The sequence below is a fragment of the Puma concolor genome, chromosome B4, assembly GCF_028749965.1.
Source record: "Puma concolor isolate L17-30 chromosome B4, mPumCon1.1.hap2, whole genome shotgun sequence".
Lineage (NCBI taxonomy): Eukaryota > Metazoa > Chordata > Mammalia > Carnivora > Felidae > Puma > Puma concolor.
This window is the reverse complement of record NC_141673.1, coordinates 26,678,761-26,704,453: the sequence shown is the minus strand read 5'-3', so window position 1 is coordinate 26,704,453 and position 25,693 is coordinate 26,678,761. Positions and strand designations below refer to the sequence as shown.

Sequence of the window (25,693 nt, the reverse complement as noted above, 5' to 3'; positions counted from 1 at the left end):
TTGAGATCCCTAATCCCATCTGCAAAGCCCATTTAGCTGTGTGAGGGGACATTTTCACATGTCCCAGAGACTGAGCCATGGGTATCTTTGGGGGCTGTTACTCTGCCTGCTGCAGGGTGTACAAGCTGGTACCTTCACCTCCCACTGTAGGGAAAGGGAAGAGGAACGAGGAAGAGACGTTATCCCCTGTGGCTGTAGGAGGAGAGGGAAGAGCCTGGTCCAAATGGACCCTTCATGGATGACTGGCTATGCCCAACAAGGACCATGGGAGTCAACCTGACATGTAGAAACCCTTCCACCTTGAAAGTGTAAGCGTCCATGCTTGCATTTAATGGGTATTTATTGAGCACCTAGTATGTGTCAGGTAGTGTTCTAAGCACTAGGATTCTCCAGCAGTGAAAGACAACGCCCTAAACCTTTGCCCTCGGGGAGGTCCTCCTAACAGGGTGTTCGATTCCTGCTGCCTTACCCAATGACCACACGATCAGCGGCCTAAAACAACAGAAACTTCTCTCTCACCCTTCTGGAAGCTAGAAATCCAAAATGGAGGTGTCCACAGAGCCATGTTCCCTCTGAAGGCCCTAGGGGAAAGTGGTCCCTCTCCTCTCCCAGCTGCCGGGGGCTCCTGGTGTTTCAGGGCCTGTGGCAGCAGAAATGCAATCCCCGCCTCTCACTTCTGTGGGTTTTTCCTCTTTGTGTGTCCAAATCTCCCTCTCCTTTCTCTTCGAGACAGCGGTCACTGGATTCCTGAAACCCAGGAGGATTTACTCTTGAGATCCTTTAATTACGTCTGCACAGACCCTATTCCCAAATAAGGTCACCTCCTGCGGTTCTGGGTGGACCTGAATTTTGAGGGAATGTTGTTCAACTCCCTGCATGAGGGAAGAAGGACAGTGTAAAAATAAATAAGGAACTAGCATGTCAGATGGTGAGCAATGTTAGGAAGACAAATCCAGCAGAGGACAGGGGAGGGAAGCGCTGGCTTGGGGCAGAACAAGTTGCAGTTTGAACGGGACGGAGCGGCTCCAGAAGCCCTCACCGAGAGGGAGGGTCTCAGCCAAGACCTGAGGAGCACATTCAGCTTTGGAGATGTTCCCCCCCACCCCCCATCAGGGGTTACGGCCACACCTAGCTGAGTGGCCAGGAAGACAGTTTGAGACTGAAGTTTGTTGTAATTCTTGATTCGTTCCTCCTTTCCTTCCGATCCGGGATGTGTGTCACTGTGCAGTGACACTCCTTTATGGTCCAGTGCGGCTCTAATGACAGCGGTAAGGATAATGATGGGATTTGGGGGTGGCCCTTCCTTCTTGTGTGAGGACCCCGTTGTGCCGACTAATTGTGTAGGAGCACGTAGGACAGCTGTCTGTGGGGCGGAAGCAGTGGGGAGCAAAGGGGAATACGTGCTTCGGACCTCGGGGCGTCACTGAGTTCCCCTGGCAGATGCCCAGCCCAGGCATCTGGGTTACGGAGGATGCTGAAAGGGATCGGGGGGCCCTTCCAGTGGTGCAGAACCCCCACCCCCACCGGGTTCTTCATCAGCTTTGTCAACTGGGAGGAGCTGTGCACAGATCCTACTTCTTTCAAAGCAGAAGGTGGACAGGGGATGAAGTCATTAAGGGGCGCAGCTCTTGCTACCCCGACAGTTGACAGAGGTCAACGCAGGGAGAGCGTTCACCTGACTCAGAAGCCGGTTTTGCTTGGAAAGGGCTGGCCGCTGAGGTCGTCAGAGCTCAGCCTCCAAACCGTTACCCGCACCGTCTCTTTAATTGATGTTCTCTGTCTTGGAACAAGTACCATTAAGGAACGCCCCTTTTAGTAAATACATGTTTTAATGGAAGAGATTTTTTTTTTTTTTTTGAAATGACCTTATCTCAGGCAGCAGGCACTTTCATAAGTATGTATTGATTGGCTTTTAAACATTCCTCAAATGTTTTCACTTGTCTTTGTGACCTAGTACATGTCCTGTTCCCAGCAACTCCTCCACCTTCAGACACACCGTTCCTATCTTCGCTGGAAGCCTTCCAGGCCATCTTCCATGTTTTTGCTTTTGTAACGTTCTGTAAAGCTTGGGCGCTTATGTTCTGCTGCATAGAGAAGGGAGCATGGCATTCGGTATTGGCCTCAGGGAGATGGGGTTGTTAGCGTTGCCACCTGCTTACTGGCGGGGACATTGAAGCCCAGAGAGGGAAAGGAATGTGCCCCCAGCTGCACCGGGAATGTGTGGACAAGTAGCTTTGAACCCAGAGCTCCTTGACTCAAGAGGCATCCGTCGGTTTCCTATTTTTACTTCCATGTTACATATTTTAAAAATACCTCCTTAAATTCTTCAGCTCATGGTTTGCGCTTGGGAATAAAAACACCAACTTTAGTACGCGCATCACCTACAAAAGAACCACATGGGGTGAAGGCTACAAATCCCTTTTGTGTGAGTGTTTCAGGCTGCAAATGTGTTTTATGTGCGCTAAACAGCTCCAAGTTTCAAGACAAAGGCTGGTTTTCCACCATGCCAGTTAACAGGCCAGCCCAGCGAACAAAAATCAATGAAACACCTTATGCTGGTATCATGGAGACATAGTCAAGAATTTTAGTCACTTGAAAACTGAATTCTTAATCCAACTTAGCCAGTGCTTGTTGAATACCAGCTGTGGGTCAGGCCCTGGACCAGGCCCTTGGGGGAAACAGAGATGAATGAGGCTCTGCCCCAGAGAAGCTCACGGTTAGGGCGGGATGGGCACACTGACCAAAAGCCATCCGTCCACTGTGGAAAGTGCTCACGGGGGGGGCTCATGGCATGGAGAGACCCCAAGGAGCCCCTTTGTATTGGGGGGAAGGAGCATTGTGATTAAGAATCTTCCAAGAAGCCTTGAACTTTGCCTCCTTACGTAGGAAAGGTGTGCTGAGTGTTGACCTGCTGTATGTGGGCAATGCCAGCGGGCAGTCTGGGTAGCTTTATTGCCCCGGTCCCTTCTGTTTGTTTACCTTATGTCCTCCAAATTTTTGCCTACAGTCTGTTTCATTTGCCCAAGTGATAAATATACCAACAGCTACTAATATTCACCGAGGCGTTGTAACAACTCCATGAGGTAGAACCTGTTATCACCTGTGTATCTGCAGATGGACAGCCTGAGACACAGAGGGCCCGTCACTTGCCCGAGGTCACAGGCTTGTAATTGGCAGAATCACTCTCCCCTTTGATTACTAGCCGGTCTGGTGTTTAATCAGTTCCTTGCAGAGACCAAGCTCTGTGTGAACTCAGGGTCCTGGCATGTGCTGTTCCTTGTGCCTGGAATGGAATGCTGTTCCCATCATTCCTGATATGGCTGGATGGTTTTCATCCTTGAACTCCGAGCTGAAATGCCATCTTTCTTGACCGGTCAATCTAAAGTAGTTCCTCTGTGCTCCTTTTTTTGGTTTCTGCAGAAGACTTACCTGAATTTTAAATTATTTTAAGTTATGGTTTGCTTATCTGGTTTATGTCTGTGTGCCTCACTGGAACATAAGCTCATTAACAGGGGTACTTTAACCGGCTTACGCAGTGATGTGTTTGCAGCACCTACTGTGGTGTTTGGTGTCTGGGGGGCCCTCAGTAAATATTTGTGGTGTGGATGCCACATATGGTACTAGACCAAGGCGCCAAGGTGAATGAGCTGGGCCTTTCCCTCGGTGACCTACAGTCTGGTGGGAGAGAGAGGCAATCAGCAACCAATGCTATGTGCTGTATATACCTGGAGCCTACGTAAGGTGCCACAGGAACACAGAGGAAGGAGCGACTGCTCTGCCTAGAGGTTGGGCAAGCAATCATGGGGAAAGTCCCATCGAACTAGCCTTGAACAAGGAACATAATTGCACCAAGTATATTCTAGGCCAAAGGGCACTCTGGACCATGGGAACAGCATATGATAGGAAGAGGCAGGCATGTTAGCACCGCATGTGTTAATCAAACAGACAGACTCACCAATCCACAGTTGCCTAGGGATGAGTTTGGAGAGGAACGCAGGGGCTAGATCCTAGGGTCAGGTTATAGACTTGGACATGGAAACATGTGTTCTAGGCTCCTAGTCATAAAAGACACATAGGTGGAAGAGTTTAATGTAGGCAAAAGGGCGCCATTGAAAGTTTTTAAGTAGGAAGTATTATGATCACTCTGTGTTTGAGAATAACCTAGATGCCCATGTAGAGGCTGGCTGGAGGCACTGGAGGTGGGAAGGCAGGAACCCAAGTGAGAGGTGATGGATGAGGGTGGAACGTGGGAGATAGCCTAGACGGATGCTGAGAAGTAATAGGTCATGATCAACCGAGTATGAGAGTTGAGAAAAAAGCCAAGAAAGGCCCAGGGTTTTCTATTTTTTCCACTATTTGATTTACTGCTCATTAACCAAGATCGGGCAGTATTTCCTGGCGTGCATACTAGAGCTTCTAAAAAGCTGGAAGATCATTCATTCCTGCCTTGGAAAGTTACAAAGTACACCAGCATATTCAAGGCTCTGAGAAGTCCTGCAGCAGAGAAATTAGTTTAAAAAAAATTTTTTTGACCAGTGTCTCCCAAACCTCGTAACGATAGAACCCTACTTCAACACGAACACCCAAAACAACCCAAAGAACACATTTTGAAAAATGCCAAGAAGTGAATAAAACCTGTATTTTCCTATATGGCCCTGCTCTGGGAGAACCTGTTTAGTTTTATCTTGGCACTTAACGATGTTGCTATCCTGGGAAGACTTTGGAATCCCTGAGGAATTTGGCACAGGAGTAAGAGGACTGCTGAGACCCATACCGCACCACCTGACCTCTCTGCACGGCAGTTTCCTCATGCTTGACGTGGAGCAGATAATACCTACCTACTTCCTGAGGTGGTTGTCAGGATCAATGAGTTGATTTCCAGAAAGCCCTCAGAGCAGTGCCTGGCCCTGCTCTGGTGGGAAGGGCTCAGTGTTAGCTTTTGTAGGAGGCCATACAGGCTCATAGATGAGACCATGGACGTGGGAAGCTACACTGCCTGGTTTTTGTATCTCAGCCCTTCCACTTGCTAACTCTGTGACCTTGGGAAAGCAATATGGTGCCTTCTGCACCTCAGTTTCCCCCATCTGTAAAGCAGGGACAATTCTGTTCTTCATAGGTTTGTTACGAAGAAACAATGAATCAAATCATGTGAAAGAACGTGGCCTGGAATATTAGATGTTTTCATTTTTTTTTTTAAATCTTCTAAATCGTCTCTGTTATTAGCATAATTTTATCATGTAGGTTGCCTTTCAGCTCCAGTGATGAAGATCCGATTTTTCAGCTTTCCCGGCAAGTTATTTTGATCTTGCATTTTGACATTCCCTTTTCCTGACTCTGGAGGCCTTGAATTCAGAGTGTAGTTTTGCCACAGTGACATCCTACTCTCTTCTATTCAGTCGAGTTTGGTTTCTTCATCTCGTGGACTGACAGTGTCCATAAAAGCCCCCCAACTCTGGGGACCACCTGGGTCCTCCTCTGTGCCTTTCCTAAAAATGCAGACATCTGTTTCATATCACTTAGCAGAAGACCTTGGGATGCTCTCCTGGCAAAACCTTCCCCCCATGTGGACACAGCCTTCCATTCCCTGAGAGGCTGGATTTGTTTCCTTGTTAAAAGTTTTCTGATATTATATCAGTATAGAATCTTTGGAATAGGTCACACCAACCCCACATTCCAGCCAATGACCTGATGCTTAGTTATCAGTTTCCTTCAGGGACTGTCTGCTCTTGGCGAACAATTACATTAGGGGATGCTGATGAAATTCGAGTGGCAGGAAGTAGAAGTTACGTTTCTGAGTTCAGAGTTTCTATTTCAAGGTTGAGTAATGGGCTCTTTGAGGACTGAGGCAGGGAGGATGCCTGCTCCCCCACACCACCCGTTCTGGAACCTGCCGGGCGCCTTAGGGGTCTGACTGTGAAACTGAAGATCCACTTGATTCCTCTGAGTGCTACAGGTGGAAGGACAGGGTCTTAGGCTGTCTCAGGAGGAAGGGCCATGGCACCGTGTTGCCGATTTTGACCTTAGGAGTGGACGCCAGGGGCCCGGCAGGGACATCAGGTGTAGTAGGATTTTTCTTAGGGGCGGGCAGAAGTCCTCCAGGGCTCACATGCTTTTTGCCAACTTTCCTATTAGTGGCTTCAGTTTTATATCACCCGGAGTGAGTGTGATCATGGTGAGGTCTCTGAAGCGATGGGTTATTTTACGTTTCGATACGAGATTTTTTTTTTTTTGTATCCGAAGGAGGAGGCACAAATTGGAGCGAAAGGATCACCCTAGGAAGGGGCTGCTGGCAGTCAGCACCATGTGAGCCCTGGGGACTCGCTGGCTTGAGGCCAGGACACTGGGCCAGGACACTGCGGGTCACAAGAAAAAGTTCCCTCCTAAATTCTATTAGGAGTTTGGAGAATTTTTGCACAGTAATAAGCTCTGGGTTGCTCTTTGGGCTTCGCAAAAGGGAAAAGTCAACTCAAAGACCATTAAGTATTCCAGCATGTTGCTGACCTAGTTGGATAGTCGTACCTCAAAAAGTAGGTGAGGCAAGGCTCCCTCATTGTCCCAGGCTGTCAACTACAAATGACAGAAGAGCTCACTTAGATGCCACGTTTCACTTTGATACTAGTCTTTCAGTGCTTACATGTTTGTAACTTAGATTTTAAAACTCGTATTTACAAACACTCCTGTAACTTCAGTGAGACTGAATTGTGTGATTGAAGCTCTCTGCTTGTGATAGTGTTTATTATACCACTTAATTCAGGACACACATAAAAGTAGCTTTCAATATATTTTTATATTATTTTACATGTTTTTACCTGCAGTCGTGTATGTGACTTTATCTTGGTAACTGAGATGTCATGCTAAGGACCAATAAACTCTCACTGGCCAAGAGAAAAAAGAGAGAGAGAGAGAGAGAGAGAGAGATTCTGGCCTAATAGAGTCAGATTCCAGGGTCTCCCAGCCCAGCCCAGCCCAGGGGCCTTTCACCTGCCTGGAAACTTCAGCTCCTTTTCAGAGGTAGGTCTCCCTGTGCATTCTGTTGGCATGAAAACAATTTAATAATTTAAATCATACCCATTAAAAAAAACAGAAATGCTGTATAAATATAATACTGTAGTAATAAATGTAAAAGTCGATCCAGCTGGGCACTGTTCCCAGACTACCAGCTGAGCAGAAACACAAGTAAAGTAGAAGAAAAACTGCTATATAATGCAAATGGCTGCAATCTCATTGTTTCCGGCTACACTTTATTGCAAATATATAGCATCGAAGGTTACATTACGGATAAATAGGTTTTGTGGGCTAACCTGGAGACCTAATCACTGTTTATAACATTATTTCTACGGGGAGGGGAAATGTGCATTCCACATGACAAACAGATGGGTAGCGAGCCGATTTGGGGGGCACGGTAGATTTGTAAAATGGGGGCCTCCTGGGATTTTAACCTGTAGATGGATGTTTTGTATTCAGGGCTAGTGACAGATGGAAATCAGAGGAGTCGCAGAATCCCCGCTTCCCCACCCAGTCCTTGATGTCCTCTCAACCTAGAGACTCTGTCTGACCTTCTTTAATCTCTGATCCTGGGGGGCTCGTCCTGGCACAGCCCCAGCCCCCAACCACTGTTGAGGCCCCAGGAAGCCAGGGGGATCTCTGAATATCTTTACCCTTTCTCACCTTACTAAGTGGTTGTCAGGATTCCTAGGAGGCCGTGCAACAGAGTGGCCAAGTGGGTGGCTCTGGAGGCAGACTCGTGTCGCTTGTGGCTGTATGATGTTGGCATGTTTTTGCACTTCTCTGAGCCTCTGTGTCACCCCTGTAGAATGAGGTGGCTGTGAGGACGAAGGGGGAGTACTACTTGTAAGCACTCGGTCCAGCGCCTGGTCAGGGCAGTGCTCCCTCCTTGCAGGTGCCTGGGGTAGTTATTCTGGGATATTTGGGTTTAGAAAGATTTCCAGGAGTTCAGGAAGCAAACCCATACTATGAAAATACTTTCTGAATTCCAAACAGCAAACTTAGAAACAAGTATCTGGAACCTTTCTGTTCAAGATTTGAAGCCTAGGGGCGCCTGGGTGGCTTAGTCAGTTAAGCATCAGACTCTTGATTTCGGCTCAAGTTATGATCTCATAGTTCGAGCCCCATGTTGGGCTCTGTCTGCACTGTTAGCCCAGAGCCTGGAGTTCTCTGTTTCCTTGTCTCTCTGCCCTTCCTACGCACTTGCTCTTTCTCTCTCAAATAAATAAATAAACATAAAAAAAAAAAAAAAAAGAGTGGAGGCCTGGATAGGTTTTGAGCATACTTTATAATGAGTTGGGGGTGGGGGAGGGGTGGCCCATGTACTTATAGAGTTGAGTGAGCCTTATCAAACTCTTATTATTTTGAATAGGTTAAGCTTTATAGCAGATTTCATAGCGAACTAATAAGAACGAGCCTTTTTATTCTTTTTCACTAAAGGATTTCCACATACGGTGTTTTTCACCTAAGGAAAAAAATTTTTTTAATTAACTTTCTGGTTTGGGTTTTGCTTTGTTTTGTTTCTACAGACAGTCTTTTCTTTGCATTTGAGCAGCTTCTATTCCCTGACTGGCAAATAGGCTAGTGTCTGCATAGTGGCCTTATCGTGTGGGCATGAGATGTAGCTAGAAATAAGGACGAGAAAAAGAAAATAGTGATTGGGAATCTTAGGACTTTTGGGTGGACCCTCCCCCGTAGAGGGTGGGGCAGCAGCAATAACACAGAGTAAGGGAAGCGAATACATCGCTTGCCAGTTTCTCCGGAATGTGCTCATTGTAATCCGAATCCAATTTTCCTCTGATCTGTGGCCTGAAGAAATTGAAATGAAGCCACTTATGAGATCAGCCTACCTGAGAGCACCTCGTGAGGGTCAGCCTCACCAAGAGCGGTGCCCCACCACGAGATTTTAAATTTCATCTGGGCAAAGGCTTACGTGTCTACACGCCTGACCGTCGCTTTGGTGATACACAGGAGTAAGAATGACAGCTTTCAAAAGGGATAATTTCAAAACACCTGGTTTTGTTTTACTAAAACATGGGGGCCCCAAGATCTGCTCCCCCTCCTTAAGAAATTCGAATGCGTGGGTAATGTGCTGTCATGAAGATTTTATCATCTGCAATATTGGAGAAGTAATAAGATACTGTTGTTGGTTGACCATCTGGTTGTGCGTTCTCAGTGTCACCGTTTGCTGTTTTTTTATTTTATATATTTATTTATTTTTACTGTTAAGCAAGAAACGGGAGCTTCGAAATTTCAGAGGTGTCTTAAAAATAAGAAATTTATGTTGAGTTGCTTAACATGGTTGGATTTTGTTCCTACCTTACACAAAATAGGAAGGAAGAGGTTCATTATATATTTTTTCCTTTTTTTTTCTTTTTTTTTCCAAAAGATAAACCGATCAACTTCCAAAAGATAAAACCTCAGCTCTTAATTTTCTCCCTCTCTGGCCCCGGACTTGAACTTTTAGCTTACATTAAAAATAGTCTGTTTATGGTAAGTAGGAGTCAGACCTAAATTGTAAGAGAACTTGAGAAAGAAAAATCACCAGAAAGAACCTATAGAGATTTCATATTTCATCCACCCATTCAAAAATATTTATTGAAGCCCAGTATTTGCATATCATGCTGACAGACACTGAGGGATTTGCTGAAGAAACATTAAAAACGTTCTCCCTTCCTTTGAGGAGCTTAGAGCTGACATGGGGAGAAATGACACCGGCATATGAAACAGTTAAGTTGTAATTCAACACAACATATGATTAAATACCAAAATGTGTGGCTCCAACAAGAAACGCTATAGGAGTTCAGCAAAGGGAGTGATAACTCAGTGGCACCACTGTGTTGTGCCTACAAATTGGCAAATCGCAGCACTATTTGTATGAAATATTTTACACTTGTTTTTTTGGCAGCCTTGGGCCTTGACTTCCAGGCAGCATTAAGAGCCTACGACAATATTTGTACTCCGGTCTCTCTAGAACTGGCTTTTTGTTTTTGTTTTTGTTGTTCTTAGAGACAGAGGAAGCGCCTAATGCAAACTGGAGTGCCCCTGAGAGGCAGGTAGCTTTTGGCAGTCCTAATCTCTCTCAAATACAAAATAGAGAAACCAGCCTCATCATTCTGTTTTTCAGTCCAGCCATACTTGTCCCTCTGTGGCAAACGCCCCGTGACACCGACAGGCCGTTGAATTTGAACTTAATGTCCGTGACGGACGAGCTAGCCATCAAGGGTCGGATAAATTTATAGCTGAGGAGAACCACTGTTGAAAATCCCCACGGTCAGGGTGTTGGGGAAGGAACTGCCACGGATGTAGGGGAGTTTGGACACCAATGGGCTCTTAGCAAACAGGGTTCCCCAATACTTGCTCAAAGCATTGTGCTTGAGGATGATGTTTAATGAAACTCGCTGGCTTCCTGTTCTATTTTTGTCATATTCAAATTAGCGCAGAGCTCAAAGACGAAACCGTGGGGCCTAAATTCTTACGAATTAAAAAAGGAGAGAAGAGGAAGAAGGAGAATTGAAATGCTTGTGAAGTCACATACCTTTTGGGGGACCACACCCCACTGCACTCCGGTCCTTTCAGGGACTCCCCACAGATGAATGTGGTTATCATTTGGTTGCTTTTCGATCTCATGATTCATGAATTTTCCATTTCTTTTCAAACTTACTGACACTGGTTCTCCCCTGCCCCTTCATTTTAACCTGAGGCCTTGGGGAGGCTTAGATAACAGAGATGTCTTAGTCTCGCCTGGATGGTATTCAGTGGAATGTTTGTGGAATTCAGCACCTTTGAGACTAACATGACACTTGGTGTTCATTCTTTTCGTCTGGTCGGCGGCCCTTCTGGTGAGATAGGAGTTCCCAAGTTAGCATGACCTAGAGTGACTGAGACATCGAGCAAAGGACCGGTCTCACCCCTCAGCTCTTGGTCATGTATATCAAAGGAGTTGTCCCTGGCTACAGCTTAAGATTTATCTGGGGCTTCCTGTGAGCTGACAGACTTGAGACAGTGGCCCTGGAAAGTGTTGCACCCATATCTTTTGATATAATTGGGTTTCTGTCTAAATAAATGTCATGTAGCAGATGGTTATGGAATGGCTTATCACATTCTTGGGAGGACTCTGCCCTTGAAATATTTATATTTAATTATCATACAACGAAGCACAAGCTAGCTTTATTATTTTTGTAATAAAAATTTGCACGGTAGGTTGATATTCTGGGAACAAATCACAAACCTAAAATTTATATGATCTGTAAACCCCTTCTTGGGCTGTGCTTTGCAAGGTTTTTCTGGAAGGGAGCTCTTTAATTTTAGAATCCACAAGAGGATATGCTTCGGATGTATTTGGCGATGTCATCGTGAGAGGTGCCTCGGGAGTCTAAGTTCAACGTGTTGTCTACATTTCAATGTGTTGTTGCCTGCTCGTAGACATGATGGAAAAACGCTCTGTTGTTGGCCTGTTGCTTTTCATGGTTTTAGCATCATGTTCCTATTCTCACTCGAAATCGATAGTCCTCTCCACAAAGCCTGGCGTTCTGCACTGAAACCAAGTATGAGAAACTTTGAACTAATGCATGCGTGGGGTTGCTGTTTTGTTGCCTTTTGCTTTTTCTGATAGGTGTACCTTCAAAGAAGATTGTGTACCTTTAGACAACTATGAAAACTGGCTGGATATTTCATCCGGAGCTAAAAAGTGCCCTCAAATTAACCTATTTCGAAGCAGTGAAGATAAGGTAAGAGGAAAGACTTTCATTTGTCTCTGTTGTCTCACTTTGTACAACTAATGCTCGCTTCCTGCTGTGTGCGAAATACCTCCTAGTGTTAAGTAAGCCGAAGTAAGGAAGCCCATTCGTTTCGTTAACTAATACCGAGGGCCCAGCAGATACCATACACCCTGCAAGGTGCTAGGGAAATAGCGGAGGACAAGACATAGCGTAAGCCTGCCCTCATGGAGTTTGTCATCTTGCAGAGCTGAAGATGACCCTCATTAGCTGAATCTCAAGAAAAGATGGACTATCATTGTAGTAGAAAAATACACTGATTAAAAAAAAAAGAAAAAGAAAAAAGTTCCAATTCACGGTCAACAAGATTCCTTAAATGTGACTTAAGTGTAGAATTTTGTTTTATGGCCCTTTTCCTAATTTGCTCAGGCTTCTCCTGATCACTAGCTTATGTGCATGGCTATATGAGCGGTATTGGTCGAGAGGGCGAGAAACCAATATGGGCAGGGAAAATTGCAAGTGGGGTCCCCTGGAAAGCCAGTGGGCTCTTGTTATGGCCATACTGCCATGGGCAGCTCTTCAGCCCTGTCACCGGATGAGAGGAAGGAAGCAATGAGGGGCATATTCAAGCATTTTCTGATTCACAGCCATCCATACCCTATGGGAAAATGGAATTCCTGCCTTGTAATCTCAGTGGTGCTATAAGGAGACATTCTCTCCCTAATTATAGTTCTTGTATTATGAATAATTGTACAGAATCCCCATCAGCAGTCAGTTGACCTGTCTGTTGAGCTCACTCTGTTTTATTTGAATGCCACATTAACAAGGAAATGGGCCACTTTCTCTTTTCCTGTACACTTTGCCATTTCAAATAGCAAGAACCATACCACTTAAGATGATTTAACATTTAATAAAGGAGAGCCAGAGCATTTAATGAGTGATAAATAATAAAAAGAATAAAGCTTTCAAGTCATAACTGATCAGAACGCACAGATTTAAAGGTATTTGGCTGTTGTCACTTTCTGTTGTCTTCCAGCAGGTGGGCGGGGGGCGGTGAAAAAAGAACTTGGAAAGCCTTCATCCAAACCTCCACCAGCCCTGAGTCAGAGTGAAAAAACTGTGTGCAAAAGATGCTTAGGCATCTCAGCATAGGTGTGGTCAAATTTTTATTTCTCTTAGCAGTCTGAAAAATAGCTAACTTGGGTGCTGATAGAGAATGATAAAAAATACTTATGTATGCCATGATCTTTGAATATACCCAGGACTCTGATAAATGGTTAAGATCACCCAAGATTTGGGGCGCCTGGGTGGCTTTTCAGTTAAGTGTCCGACTCTTGATTTTGGCTCAGGTGTGAGATCGAGCCCCATGTTGGGCTCCACACTGATAGCACAGAGCCTGCTTGGGACTCTGTCTTTCCCTCTCTCTCTCTCTCTCTCTACCCCTACCCCGTTCACACAAGCACACTCTCTGTCTCTCTCAAAATAAATACACATTTAAAAAAAAAAAAAAGATTACCCAAGATTTTTTTTTTATCATTTTGAAAATTTTAAGGGTGATACTTCAGCTAAATGTAGTAAGGCAAAGCAACTCGTTCATTAAATAAAAAATGCTGCTTGCATAATTTGCTTACCTATCTTTGGGTTCCCTGGTATAACTTAATCGCCATTTCTACCTAGTTTGGAACATCACAAAAAATGTTTACCACCCAAACAACCACTAGTGCTTTCTTCTCTACCCTGAGTCCCACCGTGGTTTACCCAAATCCCTGTAGAGCCTTCCCACACAACCATTACCTCGCTCTCCAACTACCATCACTCTCAAGGTAAAGGAGATAAGAATTTAGTAATCTGAGTAAAGTTCGTCTTTGAAACCAACTCTGGGGGCGCCTGGGTGGCGCAGTCGGTTAAGCGTCCGACTTCAGCCAGGTCACGATCTCGCGGTCCGGGAGTTCGAGCCCCACGTCAGGCTCTGGGCTGATGGCTCGGAGCCTGGAGCCTGTTTCCGATTCTGTGTCTCCCTCTCTCTCTGCCCCTCCCCTGTTCATGCTCTGTCTCTCTCTGTCCCAAAAATAAATAAATGTTGAAAAAAAAAAAAATTAAAAAAAAAAAAAAAAAAGAAACCAACTCTGGACTGATTATTTTAATAACGTTGATAAGATGTGTGATGCCATCTCTTAGTCATATTATTTCAAAATATGTCCTATCGTCACAGTCATCTGTGACTTACATGAAAGTCCCAGACCTTTGTTAATTTAAATAATACCCCGATCCTTATCTACAGAGACGTCAGTCCATAGCTCAAGTCAAAGAGTGTTTGCTAGCTGCCCATCATAGGCCTTTGTAACATTCTACTAACGTTCTGAGTACAGAAAGACCCCGATATAATGCAGAGCCCCTGCTTCCAAGAAGCATCATCTCTTTACACAAAACAATTAGAAGACTGTATATCCTCATCCTCATTACAGAATCGGCATTAACAAGAAATAATTGGAGCAATTCCAGTTGGCTTGGAGGGATTTCGTGAGGTTTTGTTGAGCAAAAACAGCAAGATGCAGAAAAGTATGTGTAGCATGATCTTGTATTGATCACAAACTCAATATATGCTATTGATGTATATAGCATATATGATATGCTATTGATATAGCATAATCTATATATGTTTATGTCTCTATGTGATTATTTGAGCATGGAGAAAAATACAAAAGAATTCTTACTAGGTCGTGAACATGGGCTCTCCTGATGGCATGACAGATGATGTGGTGGAGAGGGAAGGCCAAGACAAGTAGGGGGGGAAAAATGAAATTCTCACATACACAAACACAAACAAGCACGTATGACATCCCATTTTTGCATTATGTAAAACTATTTGTATACCTATAAAGAGATTTTAACATTCAGTAAAAACAACTTGTACTAATAAAAACAGAAAATATATAGACATGCAAGCATTTCCCACCAGCAGCAGGATTCCTAAAGGAGAGACACTGGAAACATTCTTTTACAAAGCAGAACGAAAACAAGGAGTTCCACTGTCACTGGTAAAACCAGCATCATGTGCAAAGTTGCGTCTAGTGCAGCAATACAAGAAACAAGTAATAGAAATAACTATGGGACCGGAGCAGATAAAAAATATCACCATGTGCTCATCTTCCCTGGTTGTGTAGCTTTGAAACCTAAACAGAGTAGCTTTTAAAATGATTCAAATGAAAGTAAAATAATAGTGCCAAATGTTCGATAAACATTCAACTATCGATAACTTTACTACACATGAGGTAAAAGAGTTAGTGTCCATTAATAAAAGAGCTCATTCATTAAAAACAACCGAAATACCCAGCCATCAACTGAAAGAGTGAGGTATATACCCTGTATTTTAAAATCACTTTTACTAGGAGATACATGTTAAAGACAACTACCAAAAAATAGCAATTTGGGCTATGCAACAGCTTCCCTCACTTTCTTTTTTTTTTAATGTTTTTTTTTTTTATTCAGTTTGAGAGAGAGAGTGTGTGTATGCTCATGAGTGGGGGAGAGAGAGAGGGAAAGAGAGAGGATCCCAAGCAGGCTGCACGCTGTCAGCACAGAGCCTGATGTGGGGCTCAGTCCCACTAACCAGGAGATCATGAGCTGAAATCAAGAGTCAGGCACTTAACCAACTGAGCCACCCAGGTGCCCCCTAAGCAATTCTTTCTAATAATAATTAGATAGTGGGACAGTGGTCTATCAAGGCTATTGATAACTCATGATTAACTTCATCAATTAAAAACATAAGCATAAATAAAAACACAAAGCATTCTCTTGGAAGATACGACAAGCATCCTGAATATATCCAGACACATACTATGTTGCTGGGCAGGAAGTTATCATAAACGTCATTTCTTCCTCAACCTAGTTTCTAGATTTCATGTAATCCCAGTGAAGATTTGAATAGACTTTTTCTTAAAAGTAATATAAAAGTCAACTGAAATAATATGAACTGGTCAAGAATATCCAAAATGTATTTTGAAAACACAGAAATTTATTTAAGCTAGACCATTTCCATATGATTATAAACATATATATAGCAATAATAACTCAACCCATGATTCTGTTTAAAAGTAGGAATACAGGGGCACCTGGGTGGCTCAGTTGGTTGAGTGTCCGACTCTTGATTTCAGCTTAGGTCATGATCCCAGGGTCACGGGATCAAGACCCATGTTGGGCTCTGCGCTGAGCGTGGATCCTGATTGAGATTCTCCCTCCCTCCCTCTCTCTTTCTCTCTCTCTCTCCACCCCCCCTCCGCCCCTTCCCCCTGCTCTTGTGTGCTCTCTCTAATTAAAAAAAAAAAAATCTTTAAAAAAAAAAAGGACTGGAGATCCTAGGAATAGACAAGAAAGCTCAGAAATAAATGTAAAAATTGTAAAGATCAGGTATCATAAAATAAGAGGAAATAAAAGAACTTTTCCCAAAAGATACTAAAATAATAGACTTCAAATATGGAAACATAATTCACATTTTACATTAAATACAAAAGTAAATTTTAAACTAAGAAATCCACATAAAAAGCCAAAACAAAAAAACCCAGAAAGTAGAATGGAGTACCCGATAATTGGAAATAAAATTTTCTTAGCTCTGAAGCAATGTAGTATGTAATAACAAAAGAAAAATATTCATATACTTGACGTTTAAAAAAAATCCATACAATAAAAAAGATAACTAACGCACACACTTCAGGAAAACATTTGCAATAGGCAAACTATTAATTGTAAGATATTAAAGCTAGGAGAAGTTAAAAAAAAGAACAAACTCCAAGACACCAAAAAAGTGGGCAGAAAGAAGCATATATTCTCACAAGAGGAGGTTTAGGGAGTTAGGCATAGTTAAGGAAATATGTTCAACTTCACTAGTTATCAAATAAATACAAATTAAAATGATAAGATATGCTAACACCTAGTGTTGGCCATGCCAATTAGCACAGCCTTTTTGGAGAGCAATTTGCTGTGATGTTTCCAAAGGCATAAGTATATTCATTCTGCGTGAAGCACTAATTCCAGTCTTCAAATTCTGAAGAAGTAACTTGAAAGAAGGAAAACCAAAAGAATGCAGAGGCCATCGCGGTAGCTTTTGTAGACTGAGAACCCTGGAAAGAACCGATCTCTTTGGCAGTAAGGGGAGTGGTTAAATAAAATAAGGTCTGTTAACCTGCTAGAATGCAGTGAGATCTCTGGCCCCATGGACGTTACTAGCTAATTGACATTCAAACTCTCTGTCTCATCTGACTCTTTGTGTCTTCCTTCCCTCTTTATCCAGCTTTTCTGGAGAAGGAGCTGTCCGCCTGATAAGGATTCCCAAGTTGGCTTTATTAAGCCAAGGCATCAGCTATTTCTCTGTACTTGCCTGGAACCCGCACTCACACAAAAATACCTTCACCTCCCTGACTATCCTCTTCTTTCACTACATTTGAAAAAACTTGCTGTTTTCAAGATCAACTCCAACCTGGCTTCTGTCCCAATATTCCCCTGAGACTGTTCCTGCTGGGGTCACCAGTGAACTGCTTGTAGCCATTCGGTAGATGCTGTAAGTCCTCATCTTACTTGGCCTGTTGGCTGCGTTCTTGAAATGCCCACTTCCATTGCCCTCCCCCCCACACACACACACAGCATACCCTATCCATGCTCTCTTCCTTCTCTCTGGCCATGCCTCAGCCTCCCTTGCTGGCTTCTTCTCTCCCTAACTCTAAATACTGGAGTTCAGACCCCATTTGGGTTGTTCCTGTCTTTAGCTCTATACTTTGTAGATAATTTTATCCATTCCCATGGCTTTATATATCATCTCTATGTTCTTGCCTCCTTTATCTTTAGCCCAGATTGCTCCTCTGAGCTTCAGGCCCATATCTAACTTGACACACCTCTTCATCATTATACAAGTGTCTTGAACTAAACACATCCAAAATTGAAAGCTTACACTTTCCATCCAAAGTCTGCCCCTGCCTCTGTGTGTTCCATTTCAGTACAGGGTACTTCCCTCCATTTTTCTAACCAAAATCCTCCCTATCCATATGCTCTAATTCCAGTCCCGCCCCACGCGACTTCTAAAGGATATCTTGAATCGGTCATTGGTTTCCGTCTCCACTGTACCATCTTGGTCCGGGCTTCTATCGTCTGTTGATGATCTCTTCATACCCTGTGGCCCTCTGGTTTCTGAAATGTCACATTTCTGCTAGACTATAAGCTCTTTGAGGGCAGAGTAACTGTAGCTGTTTGGCTCACTAAAGTATTCAACACCACATGCAACATTCAGCACATGTTAAGAGCTTGATAAATATGGAATAAATAAAGGCGATGGTTACTGTTACCTAAAAACTATGTGAGAACTGGAAGGAAATGTGAAATTTTAAATCTGGTGAGAAACTGATTTCAAAAAAAAATTCTGATTCTGTTGTAGTGTTTGAGCAATTAAATGAATTTAAGGCCTATATGTATACAGGATAGTAGGTGATGTGACCGTATGCTAAGATGTGTGAGCGGATATAAATGCTGGGCTGAAGGGGCGCCTGGGTGGCGCAGTCGGTTAAGCGTCCGACTTCAGCCAGGTCACGATCTCGCGGTCGGTGAGTTCGAGCCCCGCGTCAGGCTCTGGGCTGATGGCTCAGAGCCTGGAGCCTGTTTCCGATTCTGTGTCTCCCTCTCTCTCTGCCCCTCCCCCGTTCATGCTCTGTCTCTCTCTGTCCCAAAAATAAATAAACGTTGAAAAAAAATAAAAAATAAAAAAAATAAATGCTGGGCTGAAGAAGGCACCATGAATAAGAGCTCAGCCATTTGCTACAGGTGAGCTAGTGGGAGTGGATTGGGGCTTGTCCCCGTGCTCAGGTCTGCTAGAGGTAGTTAGACTTCAGTTGAAGCTGAACTTGCCTTCTCCAGCAAGACTGTATGGCTGAGAAACAGAATGTTTTGAAAATAGCAAGATGGCAGTGACCCCAGGACTAAAACAGACATAGCAAGCTTATTTGAAGACAAGACAGCAGAGTTTGAGCTGACCGTACGGAAAGTCTGGGTGAAGGTCAGAAGTATAACAGAAGATGGACATCTCCCAGGCTGTCCGGAAGTATAGCTCTTCATGGTAGGCAGTAGGGTTTCCAATTCCTCTGCTCCCATCTTCCTAATGTTTAGCTAGCTCACCTTTCCACCAGATCCCTTTCCTGCACCTGACGCAAAAGGGGTCCACCATTGGCCTATTAATTCCTTTAAATTCCTTTTTTTCCTGACCTTCATTTTCTTTTTTTTTTTTTAACTGAAATATAATCGCATGCGACATCGTGTAAGTTTAAGATGTACAACGGGTTGGTTTGATACATTGATGTATTGCCATATAATTACCACCATAACATTAACACCTCTATCACATCGTGTAATTAGTATTTTCTTTCTTGTGGTGGGATGATTTTCCTGTTTCAACATGAGAACTGGCTGCCTTGTTTCTTTAGATAATTCATTTGGGAAAAAGTTGCTTTAGGGGAAATTTCAAGATTTTCTTTTTGTGTCCATTTGTGTGCACACACACACAGCCTCCTGCCCCAAAACTTTAATCATAAGTTTGATCACAAATAAAACCTTAGTGTTAAAAGTAGATTTCGGGGGCAGCTGGGTGGCTCAGTCGGTTGAGCGTCCGACTTCAGCCCAGGTCATGATCTCGCGTTCCGTGAGTTCGAGCCCCGCGTCGGGCTCTGTGCTGACAGCTTGGAGCCCGGAGCCTGTTTCAGATTCTGTGTCTCCCTCTCTCTCTGACCCTCCCCTGTTCATGCTCTGTCTCTCTCTGTCTCAAAAATAAATAAACATTAAAAAAATTTTTTAAAAATAAAAATAAAATAAAAGTAGATTTCGTAGATCACCTTCTTTAACTATAGTAACATTACCAGGAAGAAATAAAGAAATGAAAAATGTAACTTAGTCCCTGGGAAATCAAGGTATTCTCTTAAATAAACCCTGGACCAAACAGAAGCAAATTAAAAAAAACAAAAAAATCATGTGTTTGGATGGGACTACTTAATACCACAAATACATAAGACCTCCCGAAATTGATGCATATGGTTAGTACAATTCCAGTTAAACTCATAAGCTCCTCACCCCATTTGAATAAAATAATCTTAAAGTTTCTGCGGAAGAATAATGTCTAGGAGATGCTAAGGAAATTGGGAAATTAAAGCTAAATAAGTAAAGGTTTGCCTTGTCTGATGTTAAATATATTTAAAGTCACAGTAGTAAAAGCTTGACATTGTAATAGAAGTAAATCAATAGATAGTTGAAACAGAGCAGAATTCAGAAATAGATTCCAGATATAGGGTAATTTAATATATGACAAAAGTGGTATTTCAGTTCAGTGGGAAAAGGAGGGTATTTTTTAAAGTAAATGGTTATGACATAGCTGATTAACCATCTGGATGAAAATAAAGTTTGGACCCTTACCTCATACTATATACAAAAATAAATTCCAGATAGATTACATATATAAGTTTAACAAACAAAACAAAGATGGCGAAACAATTTCATATTTGTCTACAAGCTAAAATTTGAGAATAACTTTATAACCAAGACAAAAACCCTGCTTTGATTACATAAAAACATGTCATGCGGGGTAAAAGATACCACACATACAAGTTGCAAGACAAACAGTAGATTAGGAGAAAACATGTGTCAGAAATAAGACAGATAAGGATTAATATCTTATACAGAGAGCTCTTAAAAATGATAAGAAAAATATACACAGAGCCAAAAAGTGGTCCAAGCATAGGAATAGGTGATTCACTAAAGGGCAAATCAAATAGTTGATAAAGCGTCTCTTTCTTTACATCCGCTGAGAGATTCTCTTTCTCTGGCATGTCAGAGGGCGAGTTCACTTGAAGCTCTAGGATGGATGGAGAGGGAGCAAGAACAATGACGTGGTTCCTGAATTATCTTCTTCCCCACACAGACTACAGTGACTGTGGTCGGAAGCCTCCCTCCGAGACGGTCGGAGTGGAAGTGCATGGTGAAGAACTTGGACACGGGCAGGGAGCTCTGCAAGGGTAGAAGTCCGCCGGGCAGGGTCTGTACCTGCAACATGCCCACCAGAGCAACCTACAAAGGTAAGTGGACCCTGCTCTTTTTTTGTTTGAAAGTGAGGAAGGCAAGAGAACCTCCTGAGTTCAGATTGCCCAGGAAGCAAGTTGAATGTCAGGGGATTTATACATTCCCATCCTTTAGACTCGCTGTCTGCTTACCTCCTGCTCTCCCCTCGGTTTTGCTCACCTCTGCCCTACCTCATCCCGTGATTCCAGGATCCCACTCTGACGTGTGACTGGAGAATGACAGAGCAGGGTATGCTGGATGGGAGAGTGGAGAAGCTGGAGACCATTGGACTGACCCTACCCAAATGGTTCAGATAATTCAGAGATCTGAGAGGCTGGGAATGCCCTTGGTGAGATGAGAAAAGAGAACAACCAACGTTCTATCATCTTAAGATGATTGCATTCAGGCAGAAAGGAAGTATTTATTGAATATCCACGATGCGCCGGGCACTGTGCTGGGTGCCAGGGATACAGTGACCAAACAAGATAGACGTGGCCCTTACTCACAGTATTTGTAGCCTATTGGAGTAAAGACAGACAAAGGGCTCATTACAGCGTAGTGTGTAAATGCAGGGGACGTACGGAACCATGGGAAGCACAGGAAAAGGGCACCTAACTGAACCTGGAGGGTCGCTGAGGGGACAAGGAACGCTTCCTGGAAGATGAGTAGAGTTGAGCCAAAGGAAAGGGGGAAAAGTATTCCAGGCAGAGACCAACTAGTGTGATGGTTAGAAAGAGAGAAAAGGCTTTGTTTGAGGAGCCAAAAGAGGCTCTATATGGTTAAGGCAAATGGGGTAGGGAGAGGTAGAGAGCAGAGTGATAGAAAATGGATACCAGGGCGCCTGGATGGCTCAATTGGTTAAGTGTCCAGCTCTTGACTTTGGCTCAGGTTATGATCTTATGGTTTGAGAGATTGAGCCCCGTGTTGGGCTCTGTGCTCAGAGTGCAGAGCCTGCTTGGGATTCTCTGTCCCCCTCTCTCTCTGCCCCTCCCCTGCTTGTGTGCTCGATCTCTCTCTCTCTCTCTCTCTCAAAAAAAAAAAAAAACATTTAAAAAATTAAAAGAAAATGGATAGCAAAGAAGGTTTAGAGTGTCTGGCACAAATTAATCATTTATAATCAATAAATTTTTGTTGAATGGCCAAAGTGGAGGATGGCTGGAGGAGGGAAGGAGAGGGTTCTGAAAAAGCAGATAGAAGAAAAGCTGTTGCAGCGATCCGGGTCAGGGTGACAGTGAGGGCTGGCACAGAGTCAAACGGGGGTGTAGAGAAATTGGTAGATTCCAGAGATGGTGGGGGGCTAAAGTGGACACACTGAGGATTCATGAATCCCTGTGGGCAAGAAACACTAGAAGTAAGGTCACGTTATTGGTGCAGGTCTCCTAAAATGGGTGAACATCACAGTGGAGGGGAGAGCTGATGTCACTCAGTTAATCCCCAGTCCCTCCAGAGGGAGTTTAGTGGGCCAGACCAGAGACCCAAGCTTACAAATCTCAGCCACTGGGCTCATGGTGCTGGTTTGGGATTGAATTGCTTGGAAAATGATTCCAATTCTCCACTTTTCTTTGTTTACACTGTGCAGCCTTTGTGATACGCTTCTAGTTAATTTTGCTCATTAAAATGCAGCTCTTGCTCATGTGTAAAATCTGCTTTCCAAGTATCGGAGATCACCCGGTAAAGCTAAGTTGGTTGCTTTTAGGGCCTCCATCAGTCGCACTCGACCTTTGCCTGCCCTTTTCTTTGAATGCCTTGCATGTTCTGAGCCGGCAAACAAACTCACTTCCCACCTCTTGTGCTCAGCCGGTCAGTGGTCATTGCCAAACCTCTGTCTCTGCCCTCACCCCTTTCATCAAATCCTATTGCCCTTCTGCTTTGAAACATGGGAGGGAATGTCACCTCCTTCATAACAATCCAGGGTATTTCTGGCACCCTCTAAGTCCCCACAGTCACCCCCATCTTGGTAGCCAGGTGCTGCATGGAACTCAGACCACTCTCACGGGATGTTTCCTTGTCTGTCCTATCATTGTTGGGTTTTTTTTTTCACCTAATTCATTCTGTGTCTTCCTGAATAACTGTAAATGCTACCAGAGCAGATCAAATATATTAGTTTCCTTCTGATATTTCCCAGTAGTGTTTTGTGCGTAGCTGACATGAAGAAAATTACAACTTTTCCTGGTGTTCATCATGGAACACTGGAACGTATTTTCGCTGGGAGTCTCTCAGGCTTACTGTCCATATGTCCATTCTACTAACATTTACAAGTGGCTGTGCAAATGCTCTTGCTGAGAGGTCATGCCAACCCTCCAAACCTCCTTGTCTTTACAACAGAAGGTTATCACACTTCACATGTAATCACTTAATGTGAGCAGAATTCGATGTGGCATCCTGGCTTTTAGCATGAATTTTACTGCCATAGAGAAGTATCTTCCCAGACTTTGGGAATCACACACTAATAAAATTTCAGTAACAAAAGTAAGGATGCCAACAAACTTAGGCCACTTCTTATTTTATCAAGGAAAGCCTTCATTTTTAAAGTATCGTCCTTGGGGCGCCTGGGTGGCGCAGTCGGTTAAGCGTCCGACTTCAGCCAGGTCACGATCTCGCGGTCCGTGAGTTTGAGCCCCGCGTCGGGCTCTGGGCTGATAGCTCAGAGCCTGGAGCCTGTTTCCGATTCTGTGTCTCCCTCTCTCTCTCTGCCCCTCCCCCGTTCATGCTCTGTCTCTCTCTGTCCCAAAAATAAATAAACGTTGAAAAAAAAAATTTTTTTAAAGTATCGTCCTTGGTCTCCATTAACTCATAAAAGGAAGACGATATTGTCCCAAAATGGAGGACAGTGAAAACCTCACTGAGCGCTGTGCTTGGGTGCAGTAGGCTTTGAGAGGTGCTGTCCAGGCTGCGGCACCCAAACCTGGCTGTCTACCGATCATGTCATGGGGAACATTGCCAACCACAGAGTCCCAGGTGCTCCCCAGGTGTGTTACGTCAGAACCTCTAGAAGCGTGGCTCTGGAATCTCTATTTTCATCAATTTCTCAAGTGATTCTGATACACAGCTGGGTTTGGGAACCACCTTGGATAGAATATGTAAGTTAAAGACCTGCAGGAAATAGGACGTTTCTCTAATGCTGATTCAGCACGGTTTTTATCTTTCTTGTCTCTCTATCCTTTTGAGGGTGTTCTAGCCAATGAGTACGTTTTCAAAAGCAAATAAGACAACTCTGATGGTTGATCTGGTGACAGTTGACTCTAAGCGGATCATGGATCCCAGCCCATGGGAACCACGCTTAGGGTTTGTTAGGCAAAGGTTGGTAGCGTGGATTTTGCTGAAGGTACAGGATTTGCTCTCTAACATTTCTGGTTATCGTGCTGTAGGCAGTTCTTGCTTGGTGACTTGTTTTATTCTTATGCTGTGGCCAATTGCAAGCTGAGATAGTGATCCCGGGAGGAGTATGAGATGTAAATGGGCTGTAAAATGGCTTTTTTCCTAGTGATTATCCGTGGGAGGCCTGGAACACAAGGTGGGCCCGGGTCTGTTTGGAGGCTTGTGCTGTGCGCTTGGACTGCCTGACGTGAATGGCCCACGGGAAGGAACCACATACTGATTGAAATGTTAGCAAACAGCTGGCACCCCCCCACCCTCTATGCAAAGGAGGCAAAAATATTTATTTTTTGCATTTACAGCTTTGCTTGACGATAGCGGGACGCCACCATAATTGACATTTTTTTTCCCCCTTTGCTCCAGATGTTTTAGCCGTCAACGTGACGTTCTCCTCCGGTTCTTGGCATTTATCAAAAAGATTCAACTTTACCAACTGCTCATCATTCAGAGAGTAAGATTTTATTTGAAATTTAAGTATTCTCTCATTGGTTTTAATTTATTTATATGCTTTACGCCTCCATTTCCTAAAGAACTCTTTTGCGGAGTAGAACTTTCTAAAGTGCCTTTTGGAGCATGGCCTGATGGGAGATAGAAGGGGGAGATCGGAGGGCCCCTGAGCTAATAAGCCAGCTCGTTCAAGCCCTAATAAGTAAGGTGGAGTAGCTAAGGAGCAAACAACTGTGCTTAAGTGTTGCTACCGACAGGGAAATGCGTTTTCCCCAGACGGACAGGCACTCTGAAGAAAATATAGCAGAAGGGGTGCTATGTTCCCCCCTGAGCCGAATGGCTTTGGGAATTTGAGTCGGGGAGAGGGTGTGAGCATGAGACCAGGGAAATCATCAAGGAGAAGGTCAAGATGAACTCTCTTTCATTGAAAGAACATGTTTGGGGCACCTGGGTGGCTCAGTCCATTGAGCATCTAACTTCGGTCGGGTCACGATCTCTGTCCCTTCCCCCCTCACTCGCTCTCTCTCAAAAATAAATAAAACATTTAAAATTAAAAAGAACATGTTAGGTCTGTTCCCCCACTTTTTTGTGCCACCTTTTGCCCTGTTGGGCTGTGTACCTCCCCTGATTTAGGGCCACGCCTCACTCCTTGCTTCTCAAGCAGAGACAAGACAGGGAGGAAATGTGTTTCTCAGATGCATGATTTTCCAGTCGAAAGGTGGGATGGAGGTTCCCATGGAAACAACGGGAAGCTGTGTTATTAGTGATTCTATAGTTCGTTCAGTGGTTTGATTGACCAACTATGTGGGTATTGGATGTTTCTTTTGGCCTGGGAACCACTGTTGCCGTGGGGAAAATGAACTCAGACTCAAAACTGGGTTGGAGGGCCACTCTACAGCTATCCAAACAGGGGCCTCTGGACCTCATCTTTACCCTGGGGTACTCTGAAAGAGGGACTGAGTTCAGTTGTTTCTAACAAATAAACTGAATGAATGTAGCGGGGGGAGGTGGGGAGCGAGCAAACTTGATACAGAAAGCCTCAGAAGTCTGTGAAAATAGGAAAAGAG

At 43.9% G+C, this 25,693-nt stretch overlaps 1 protein-coding gene across 2 annotated transcripts in view; it reads left to right on the top strand.

Moving 5' to 3' along the window:
- The window catches only part of PLXNC1 (plexin C1), a 149,833-nt gene that overhangs the window by 47,054 nt on the left and 77,086 nt on the right, over window positions 1-25,693 (top strand). For both annotated transcript variants that reach the window (XM_086712644.1, XM_086712643.1), the window contains exons 5-7: window positions 11,621-11,735; window positions 20,668-20,821; window positions 24,543-24,630. In XM_086712644.1, the coding sequence (XP_086568770.1) occupies window positions 11,621-11,735; window positions 20,668-20,821; window positions 24,543-24,630 (357 nt within the window). The remainder of the gene's footprint in view (window positions 1-11,620; window positions 11,736-20,667; window positions 20,822-24,542; window positions 24,631-25,693) is intronic.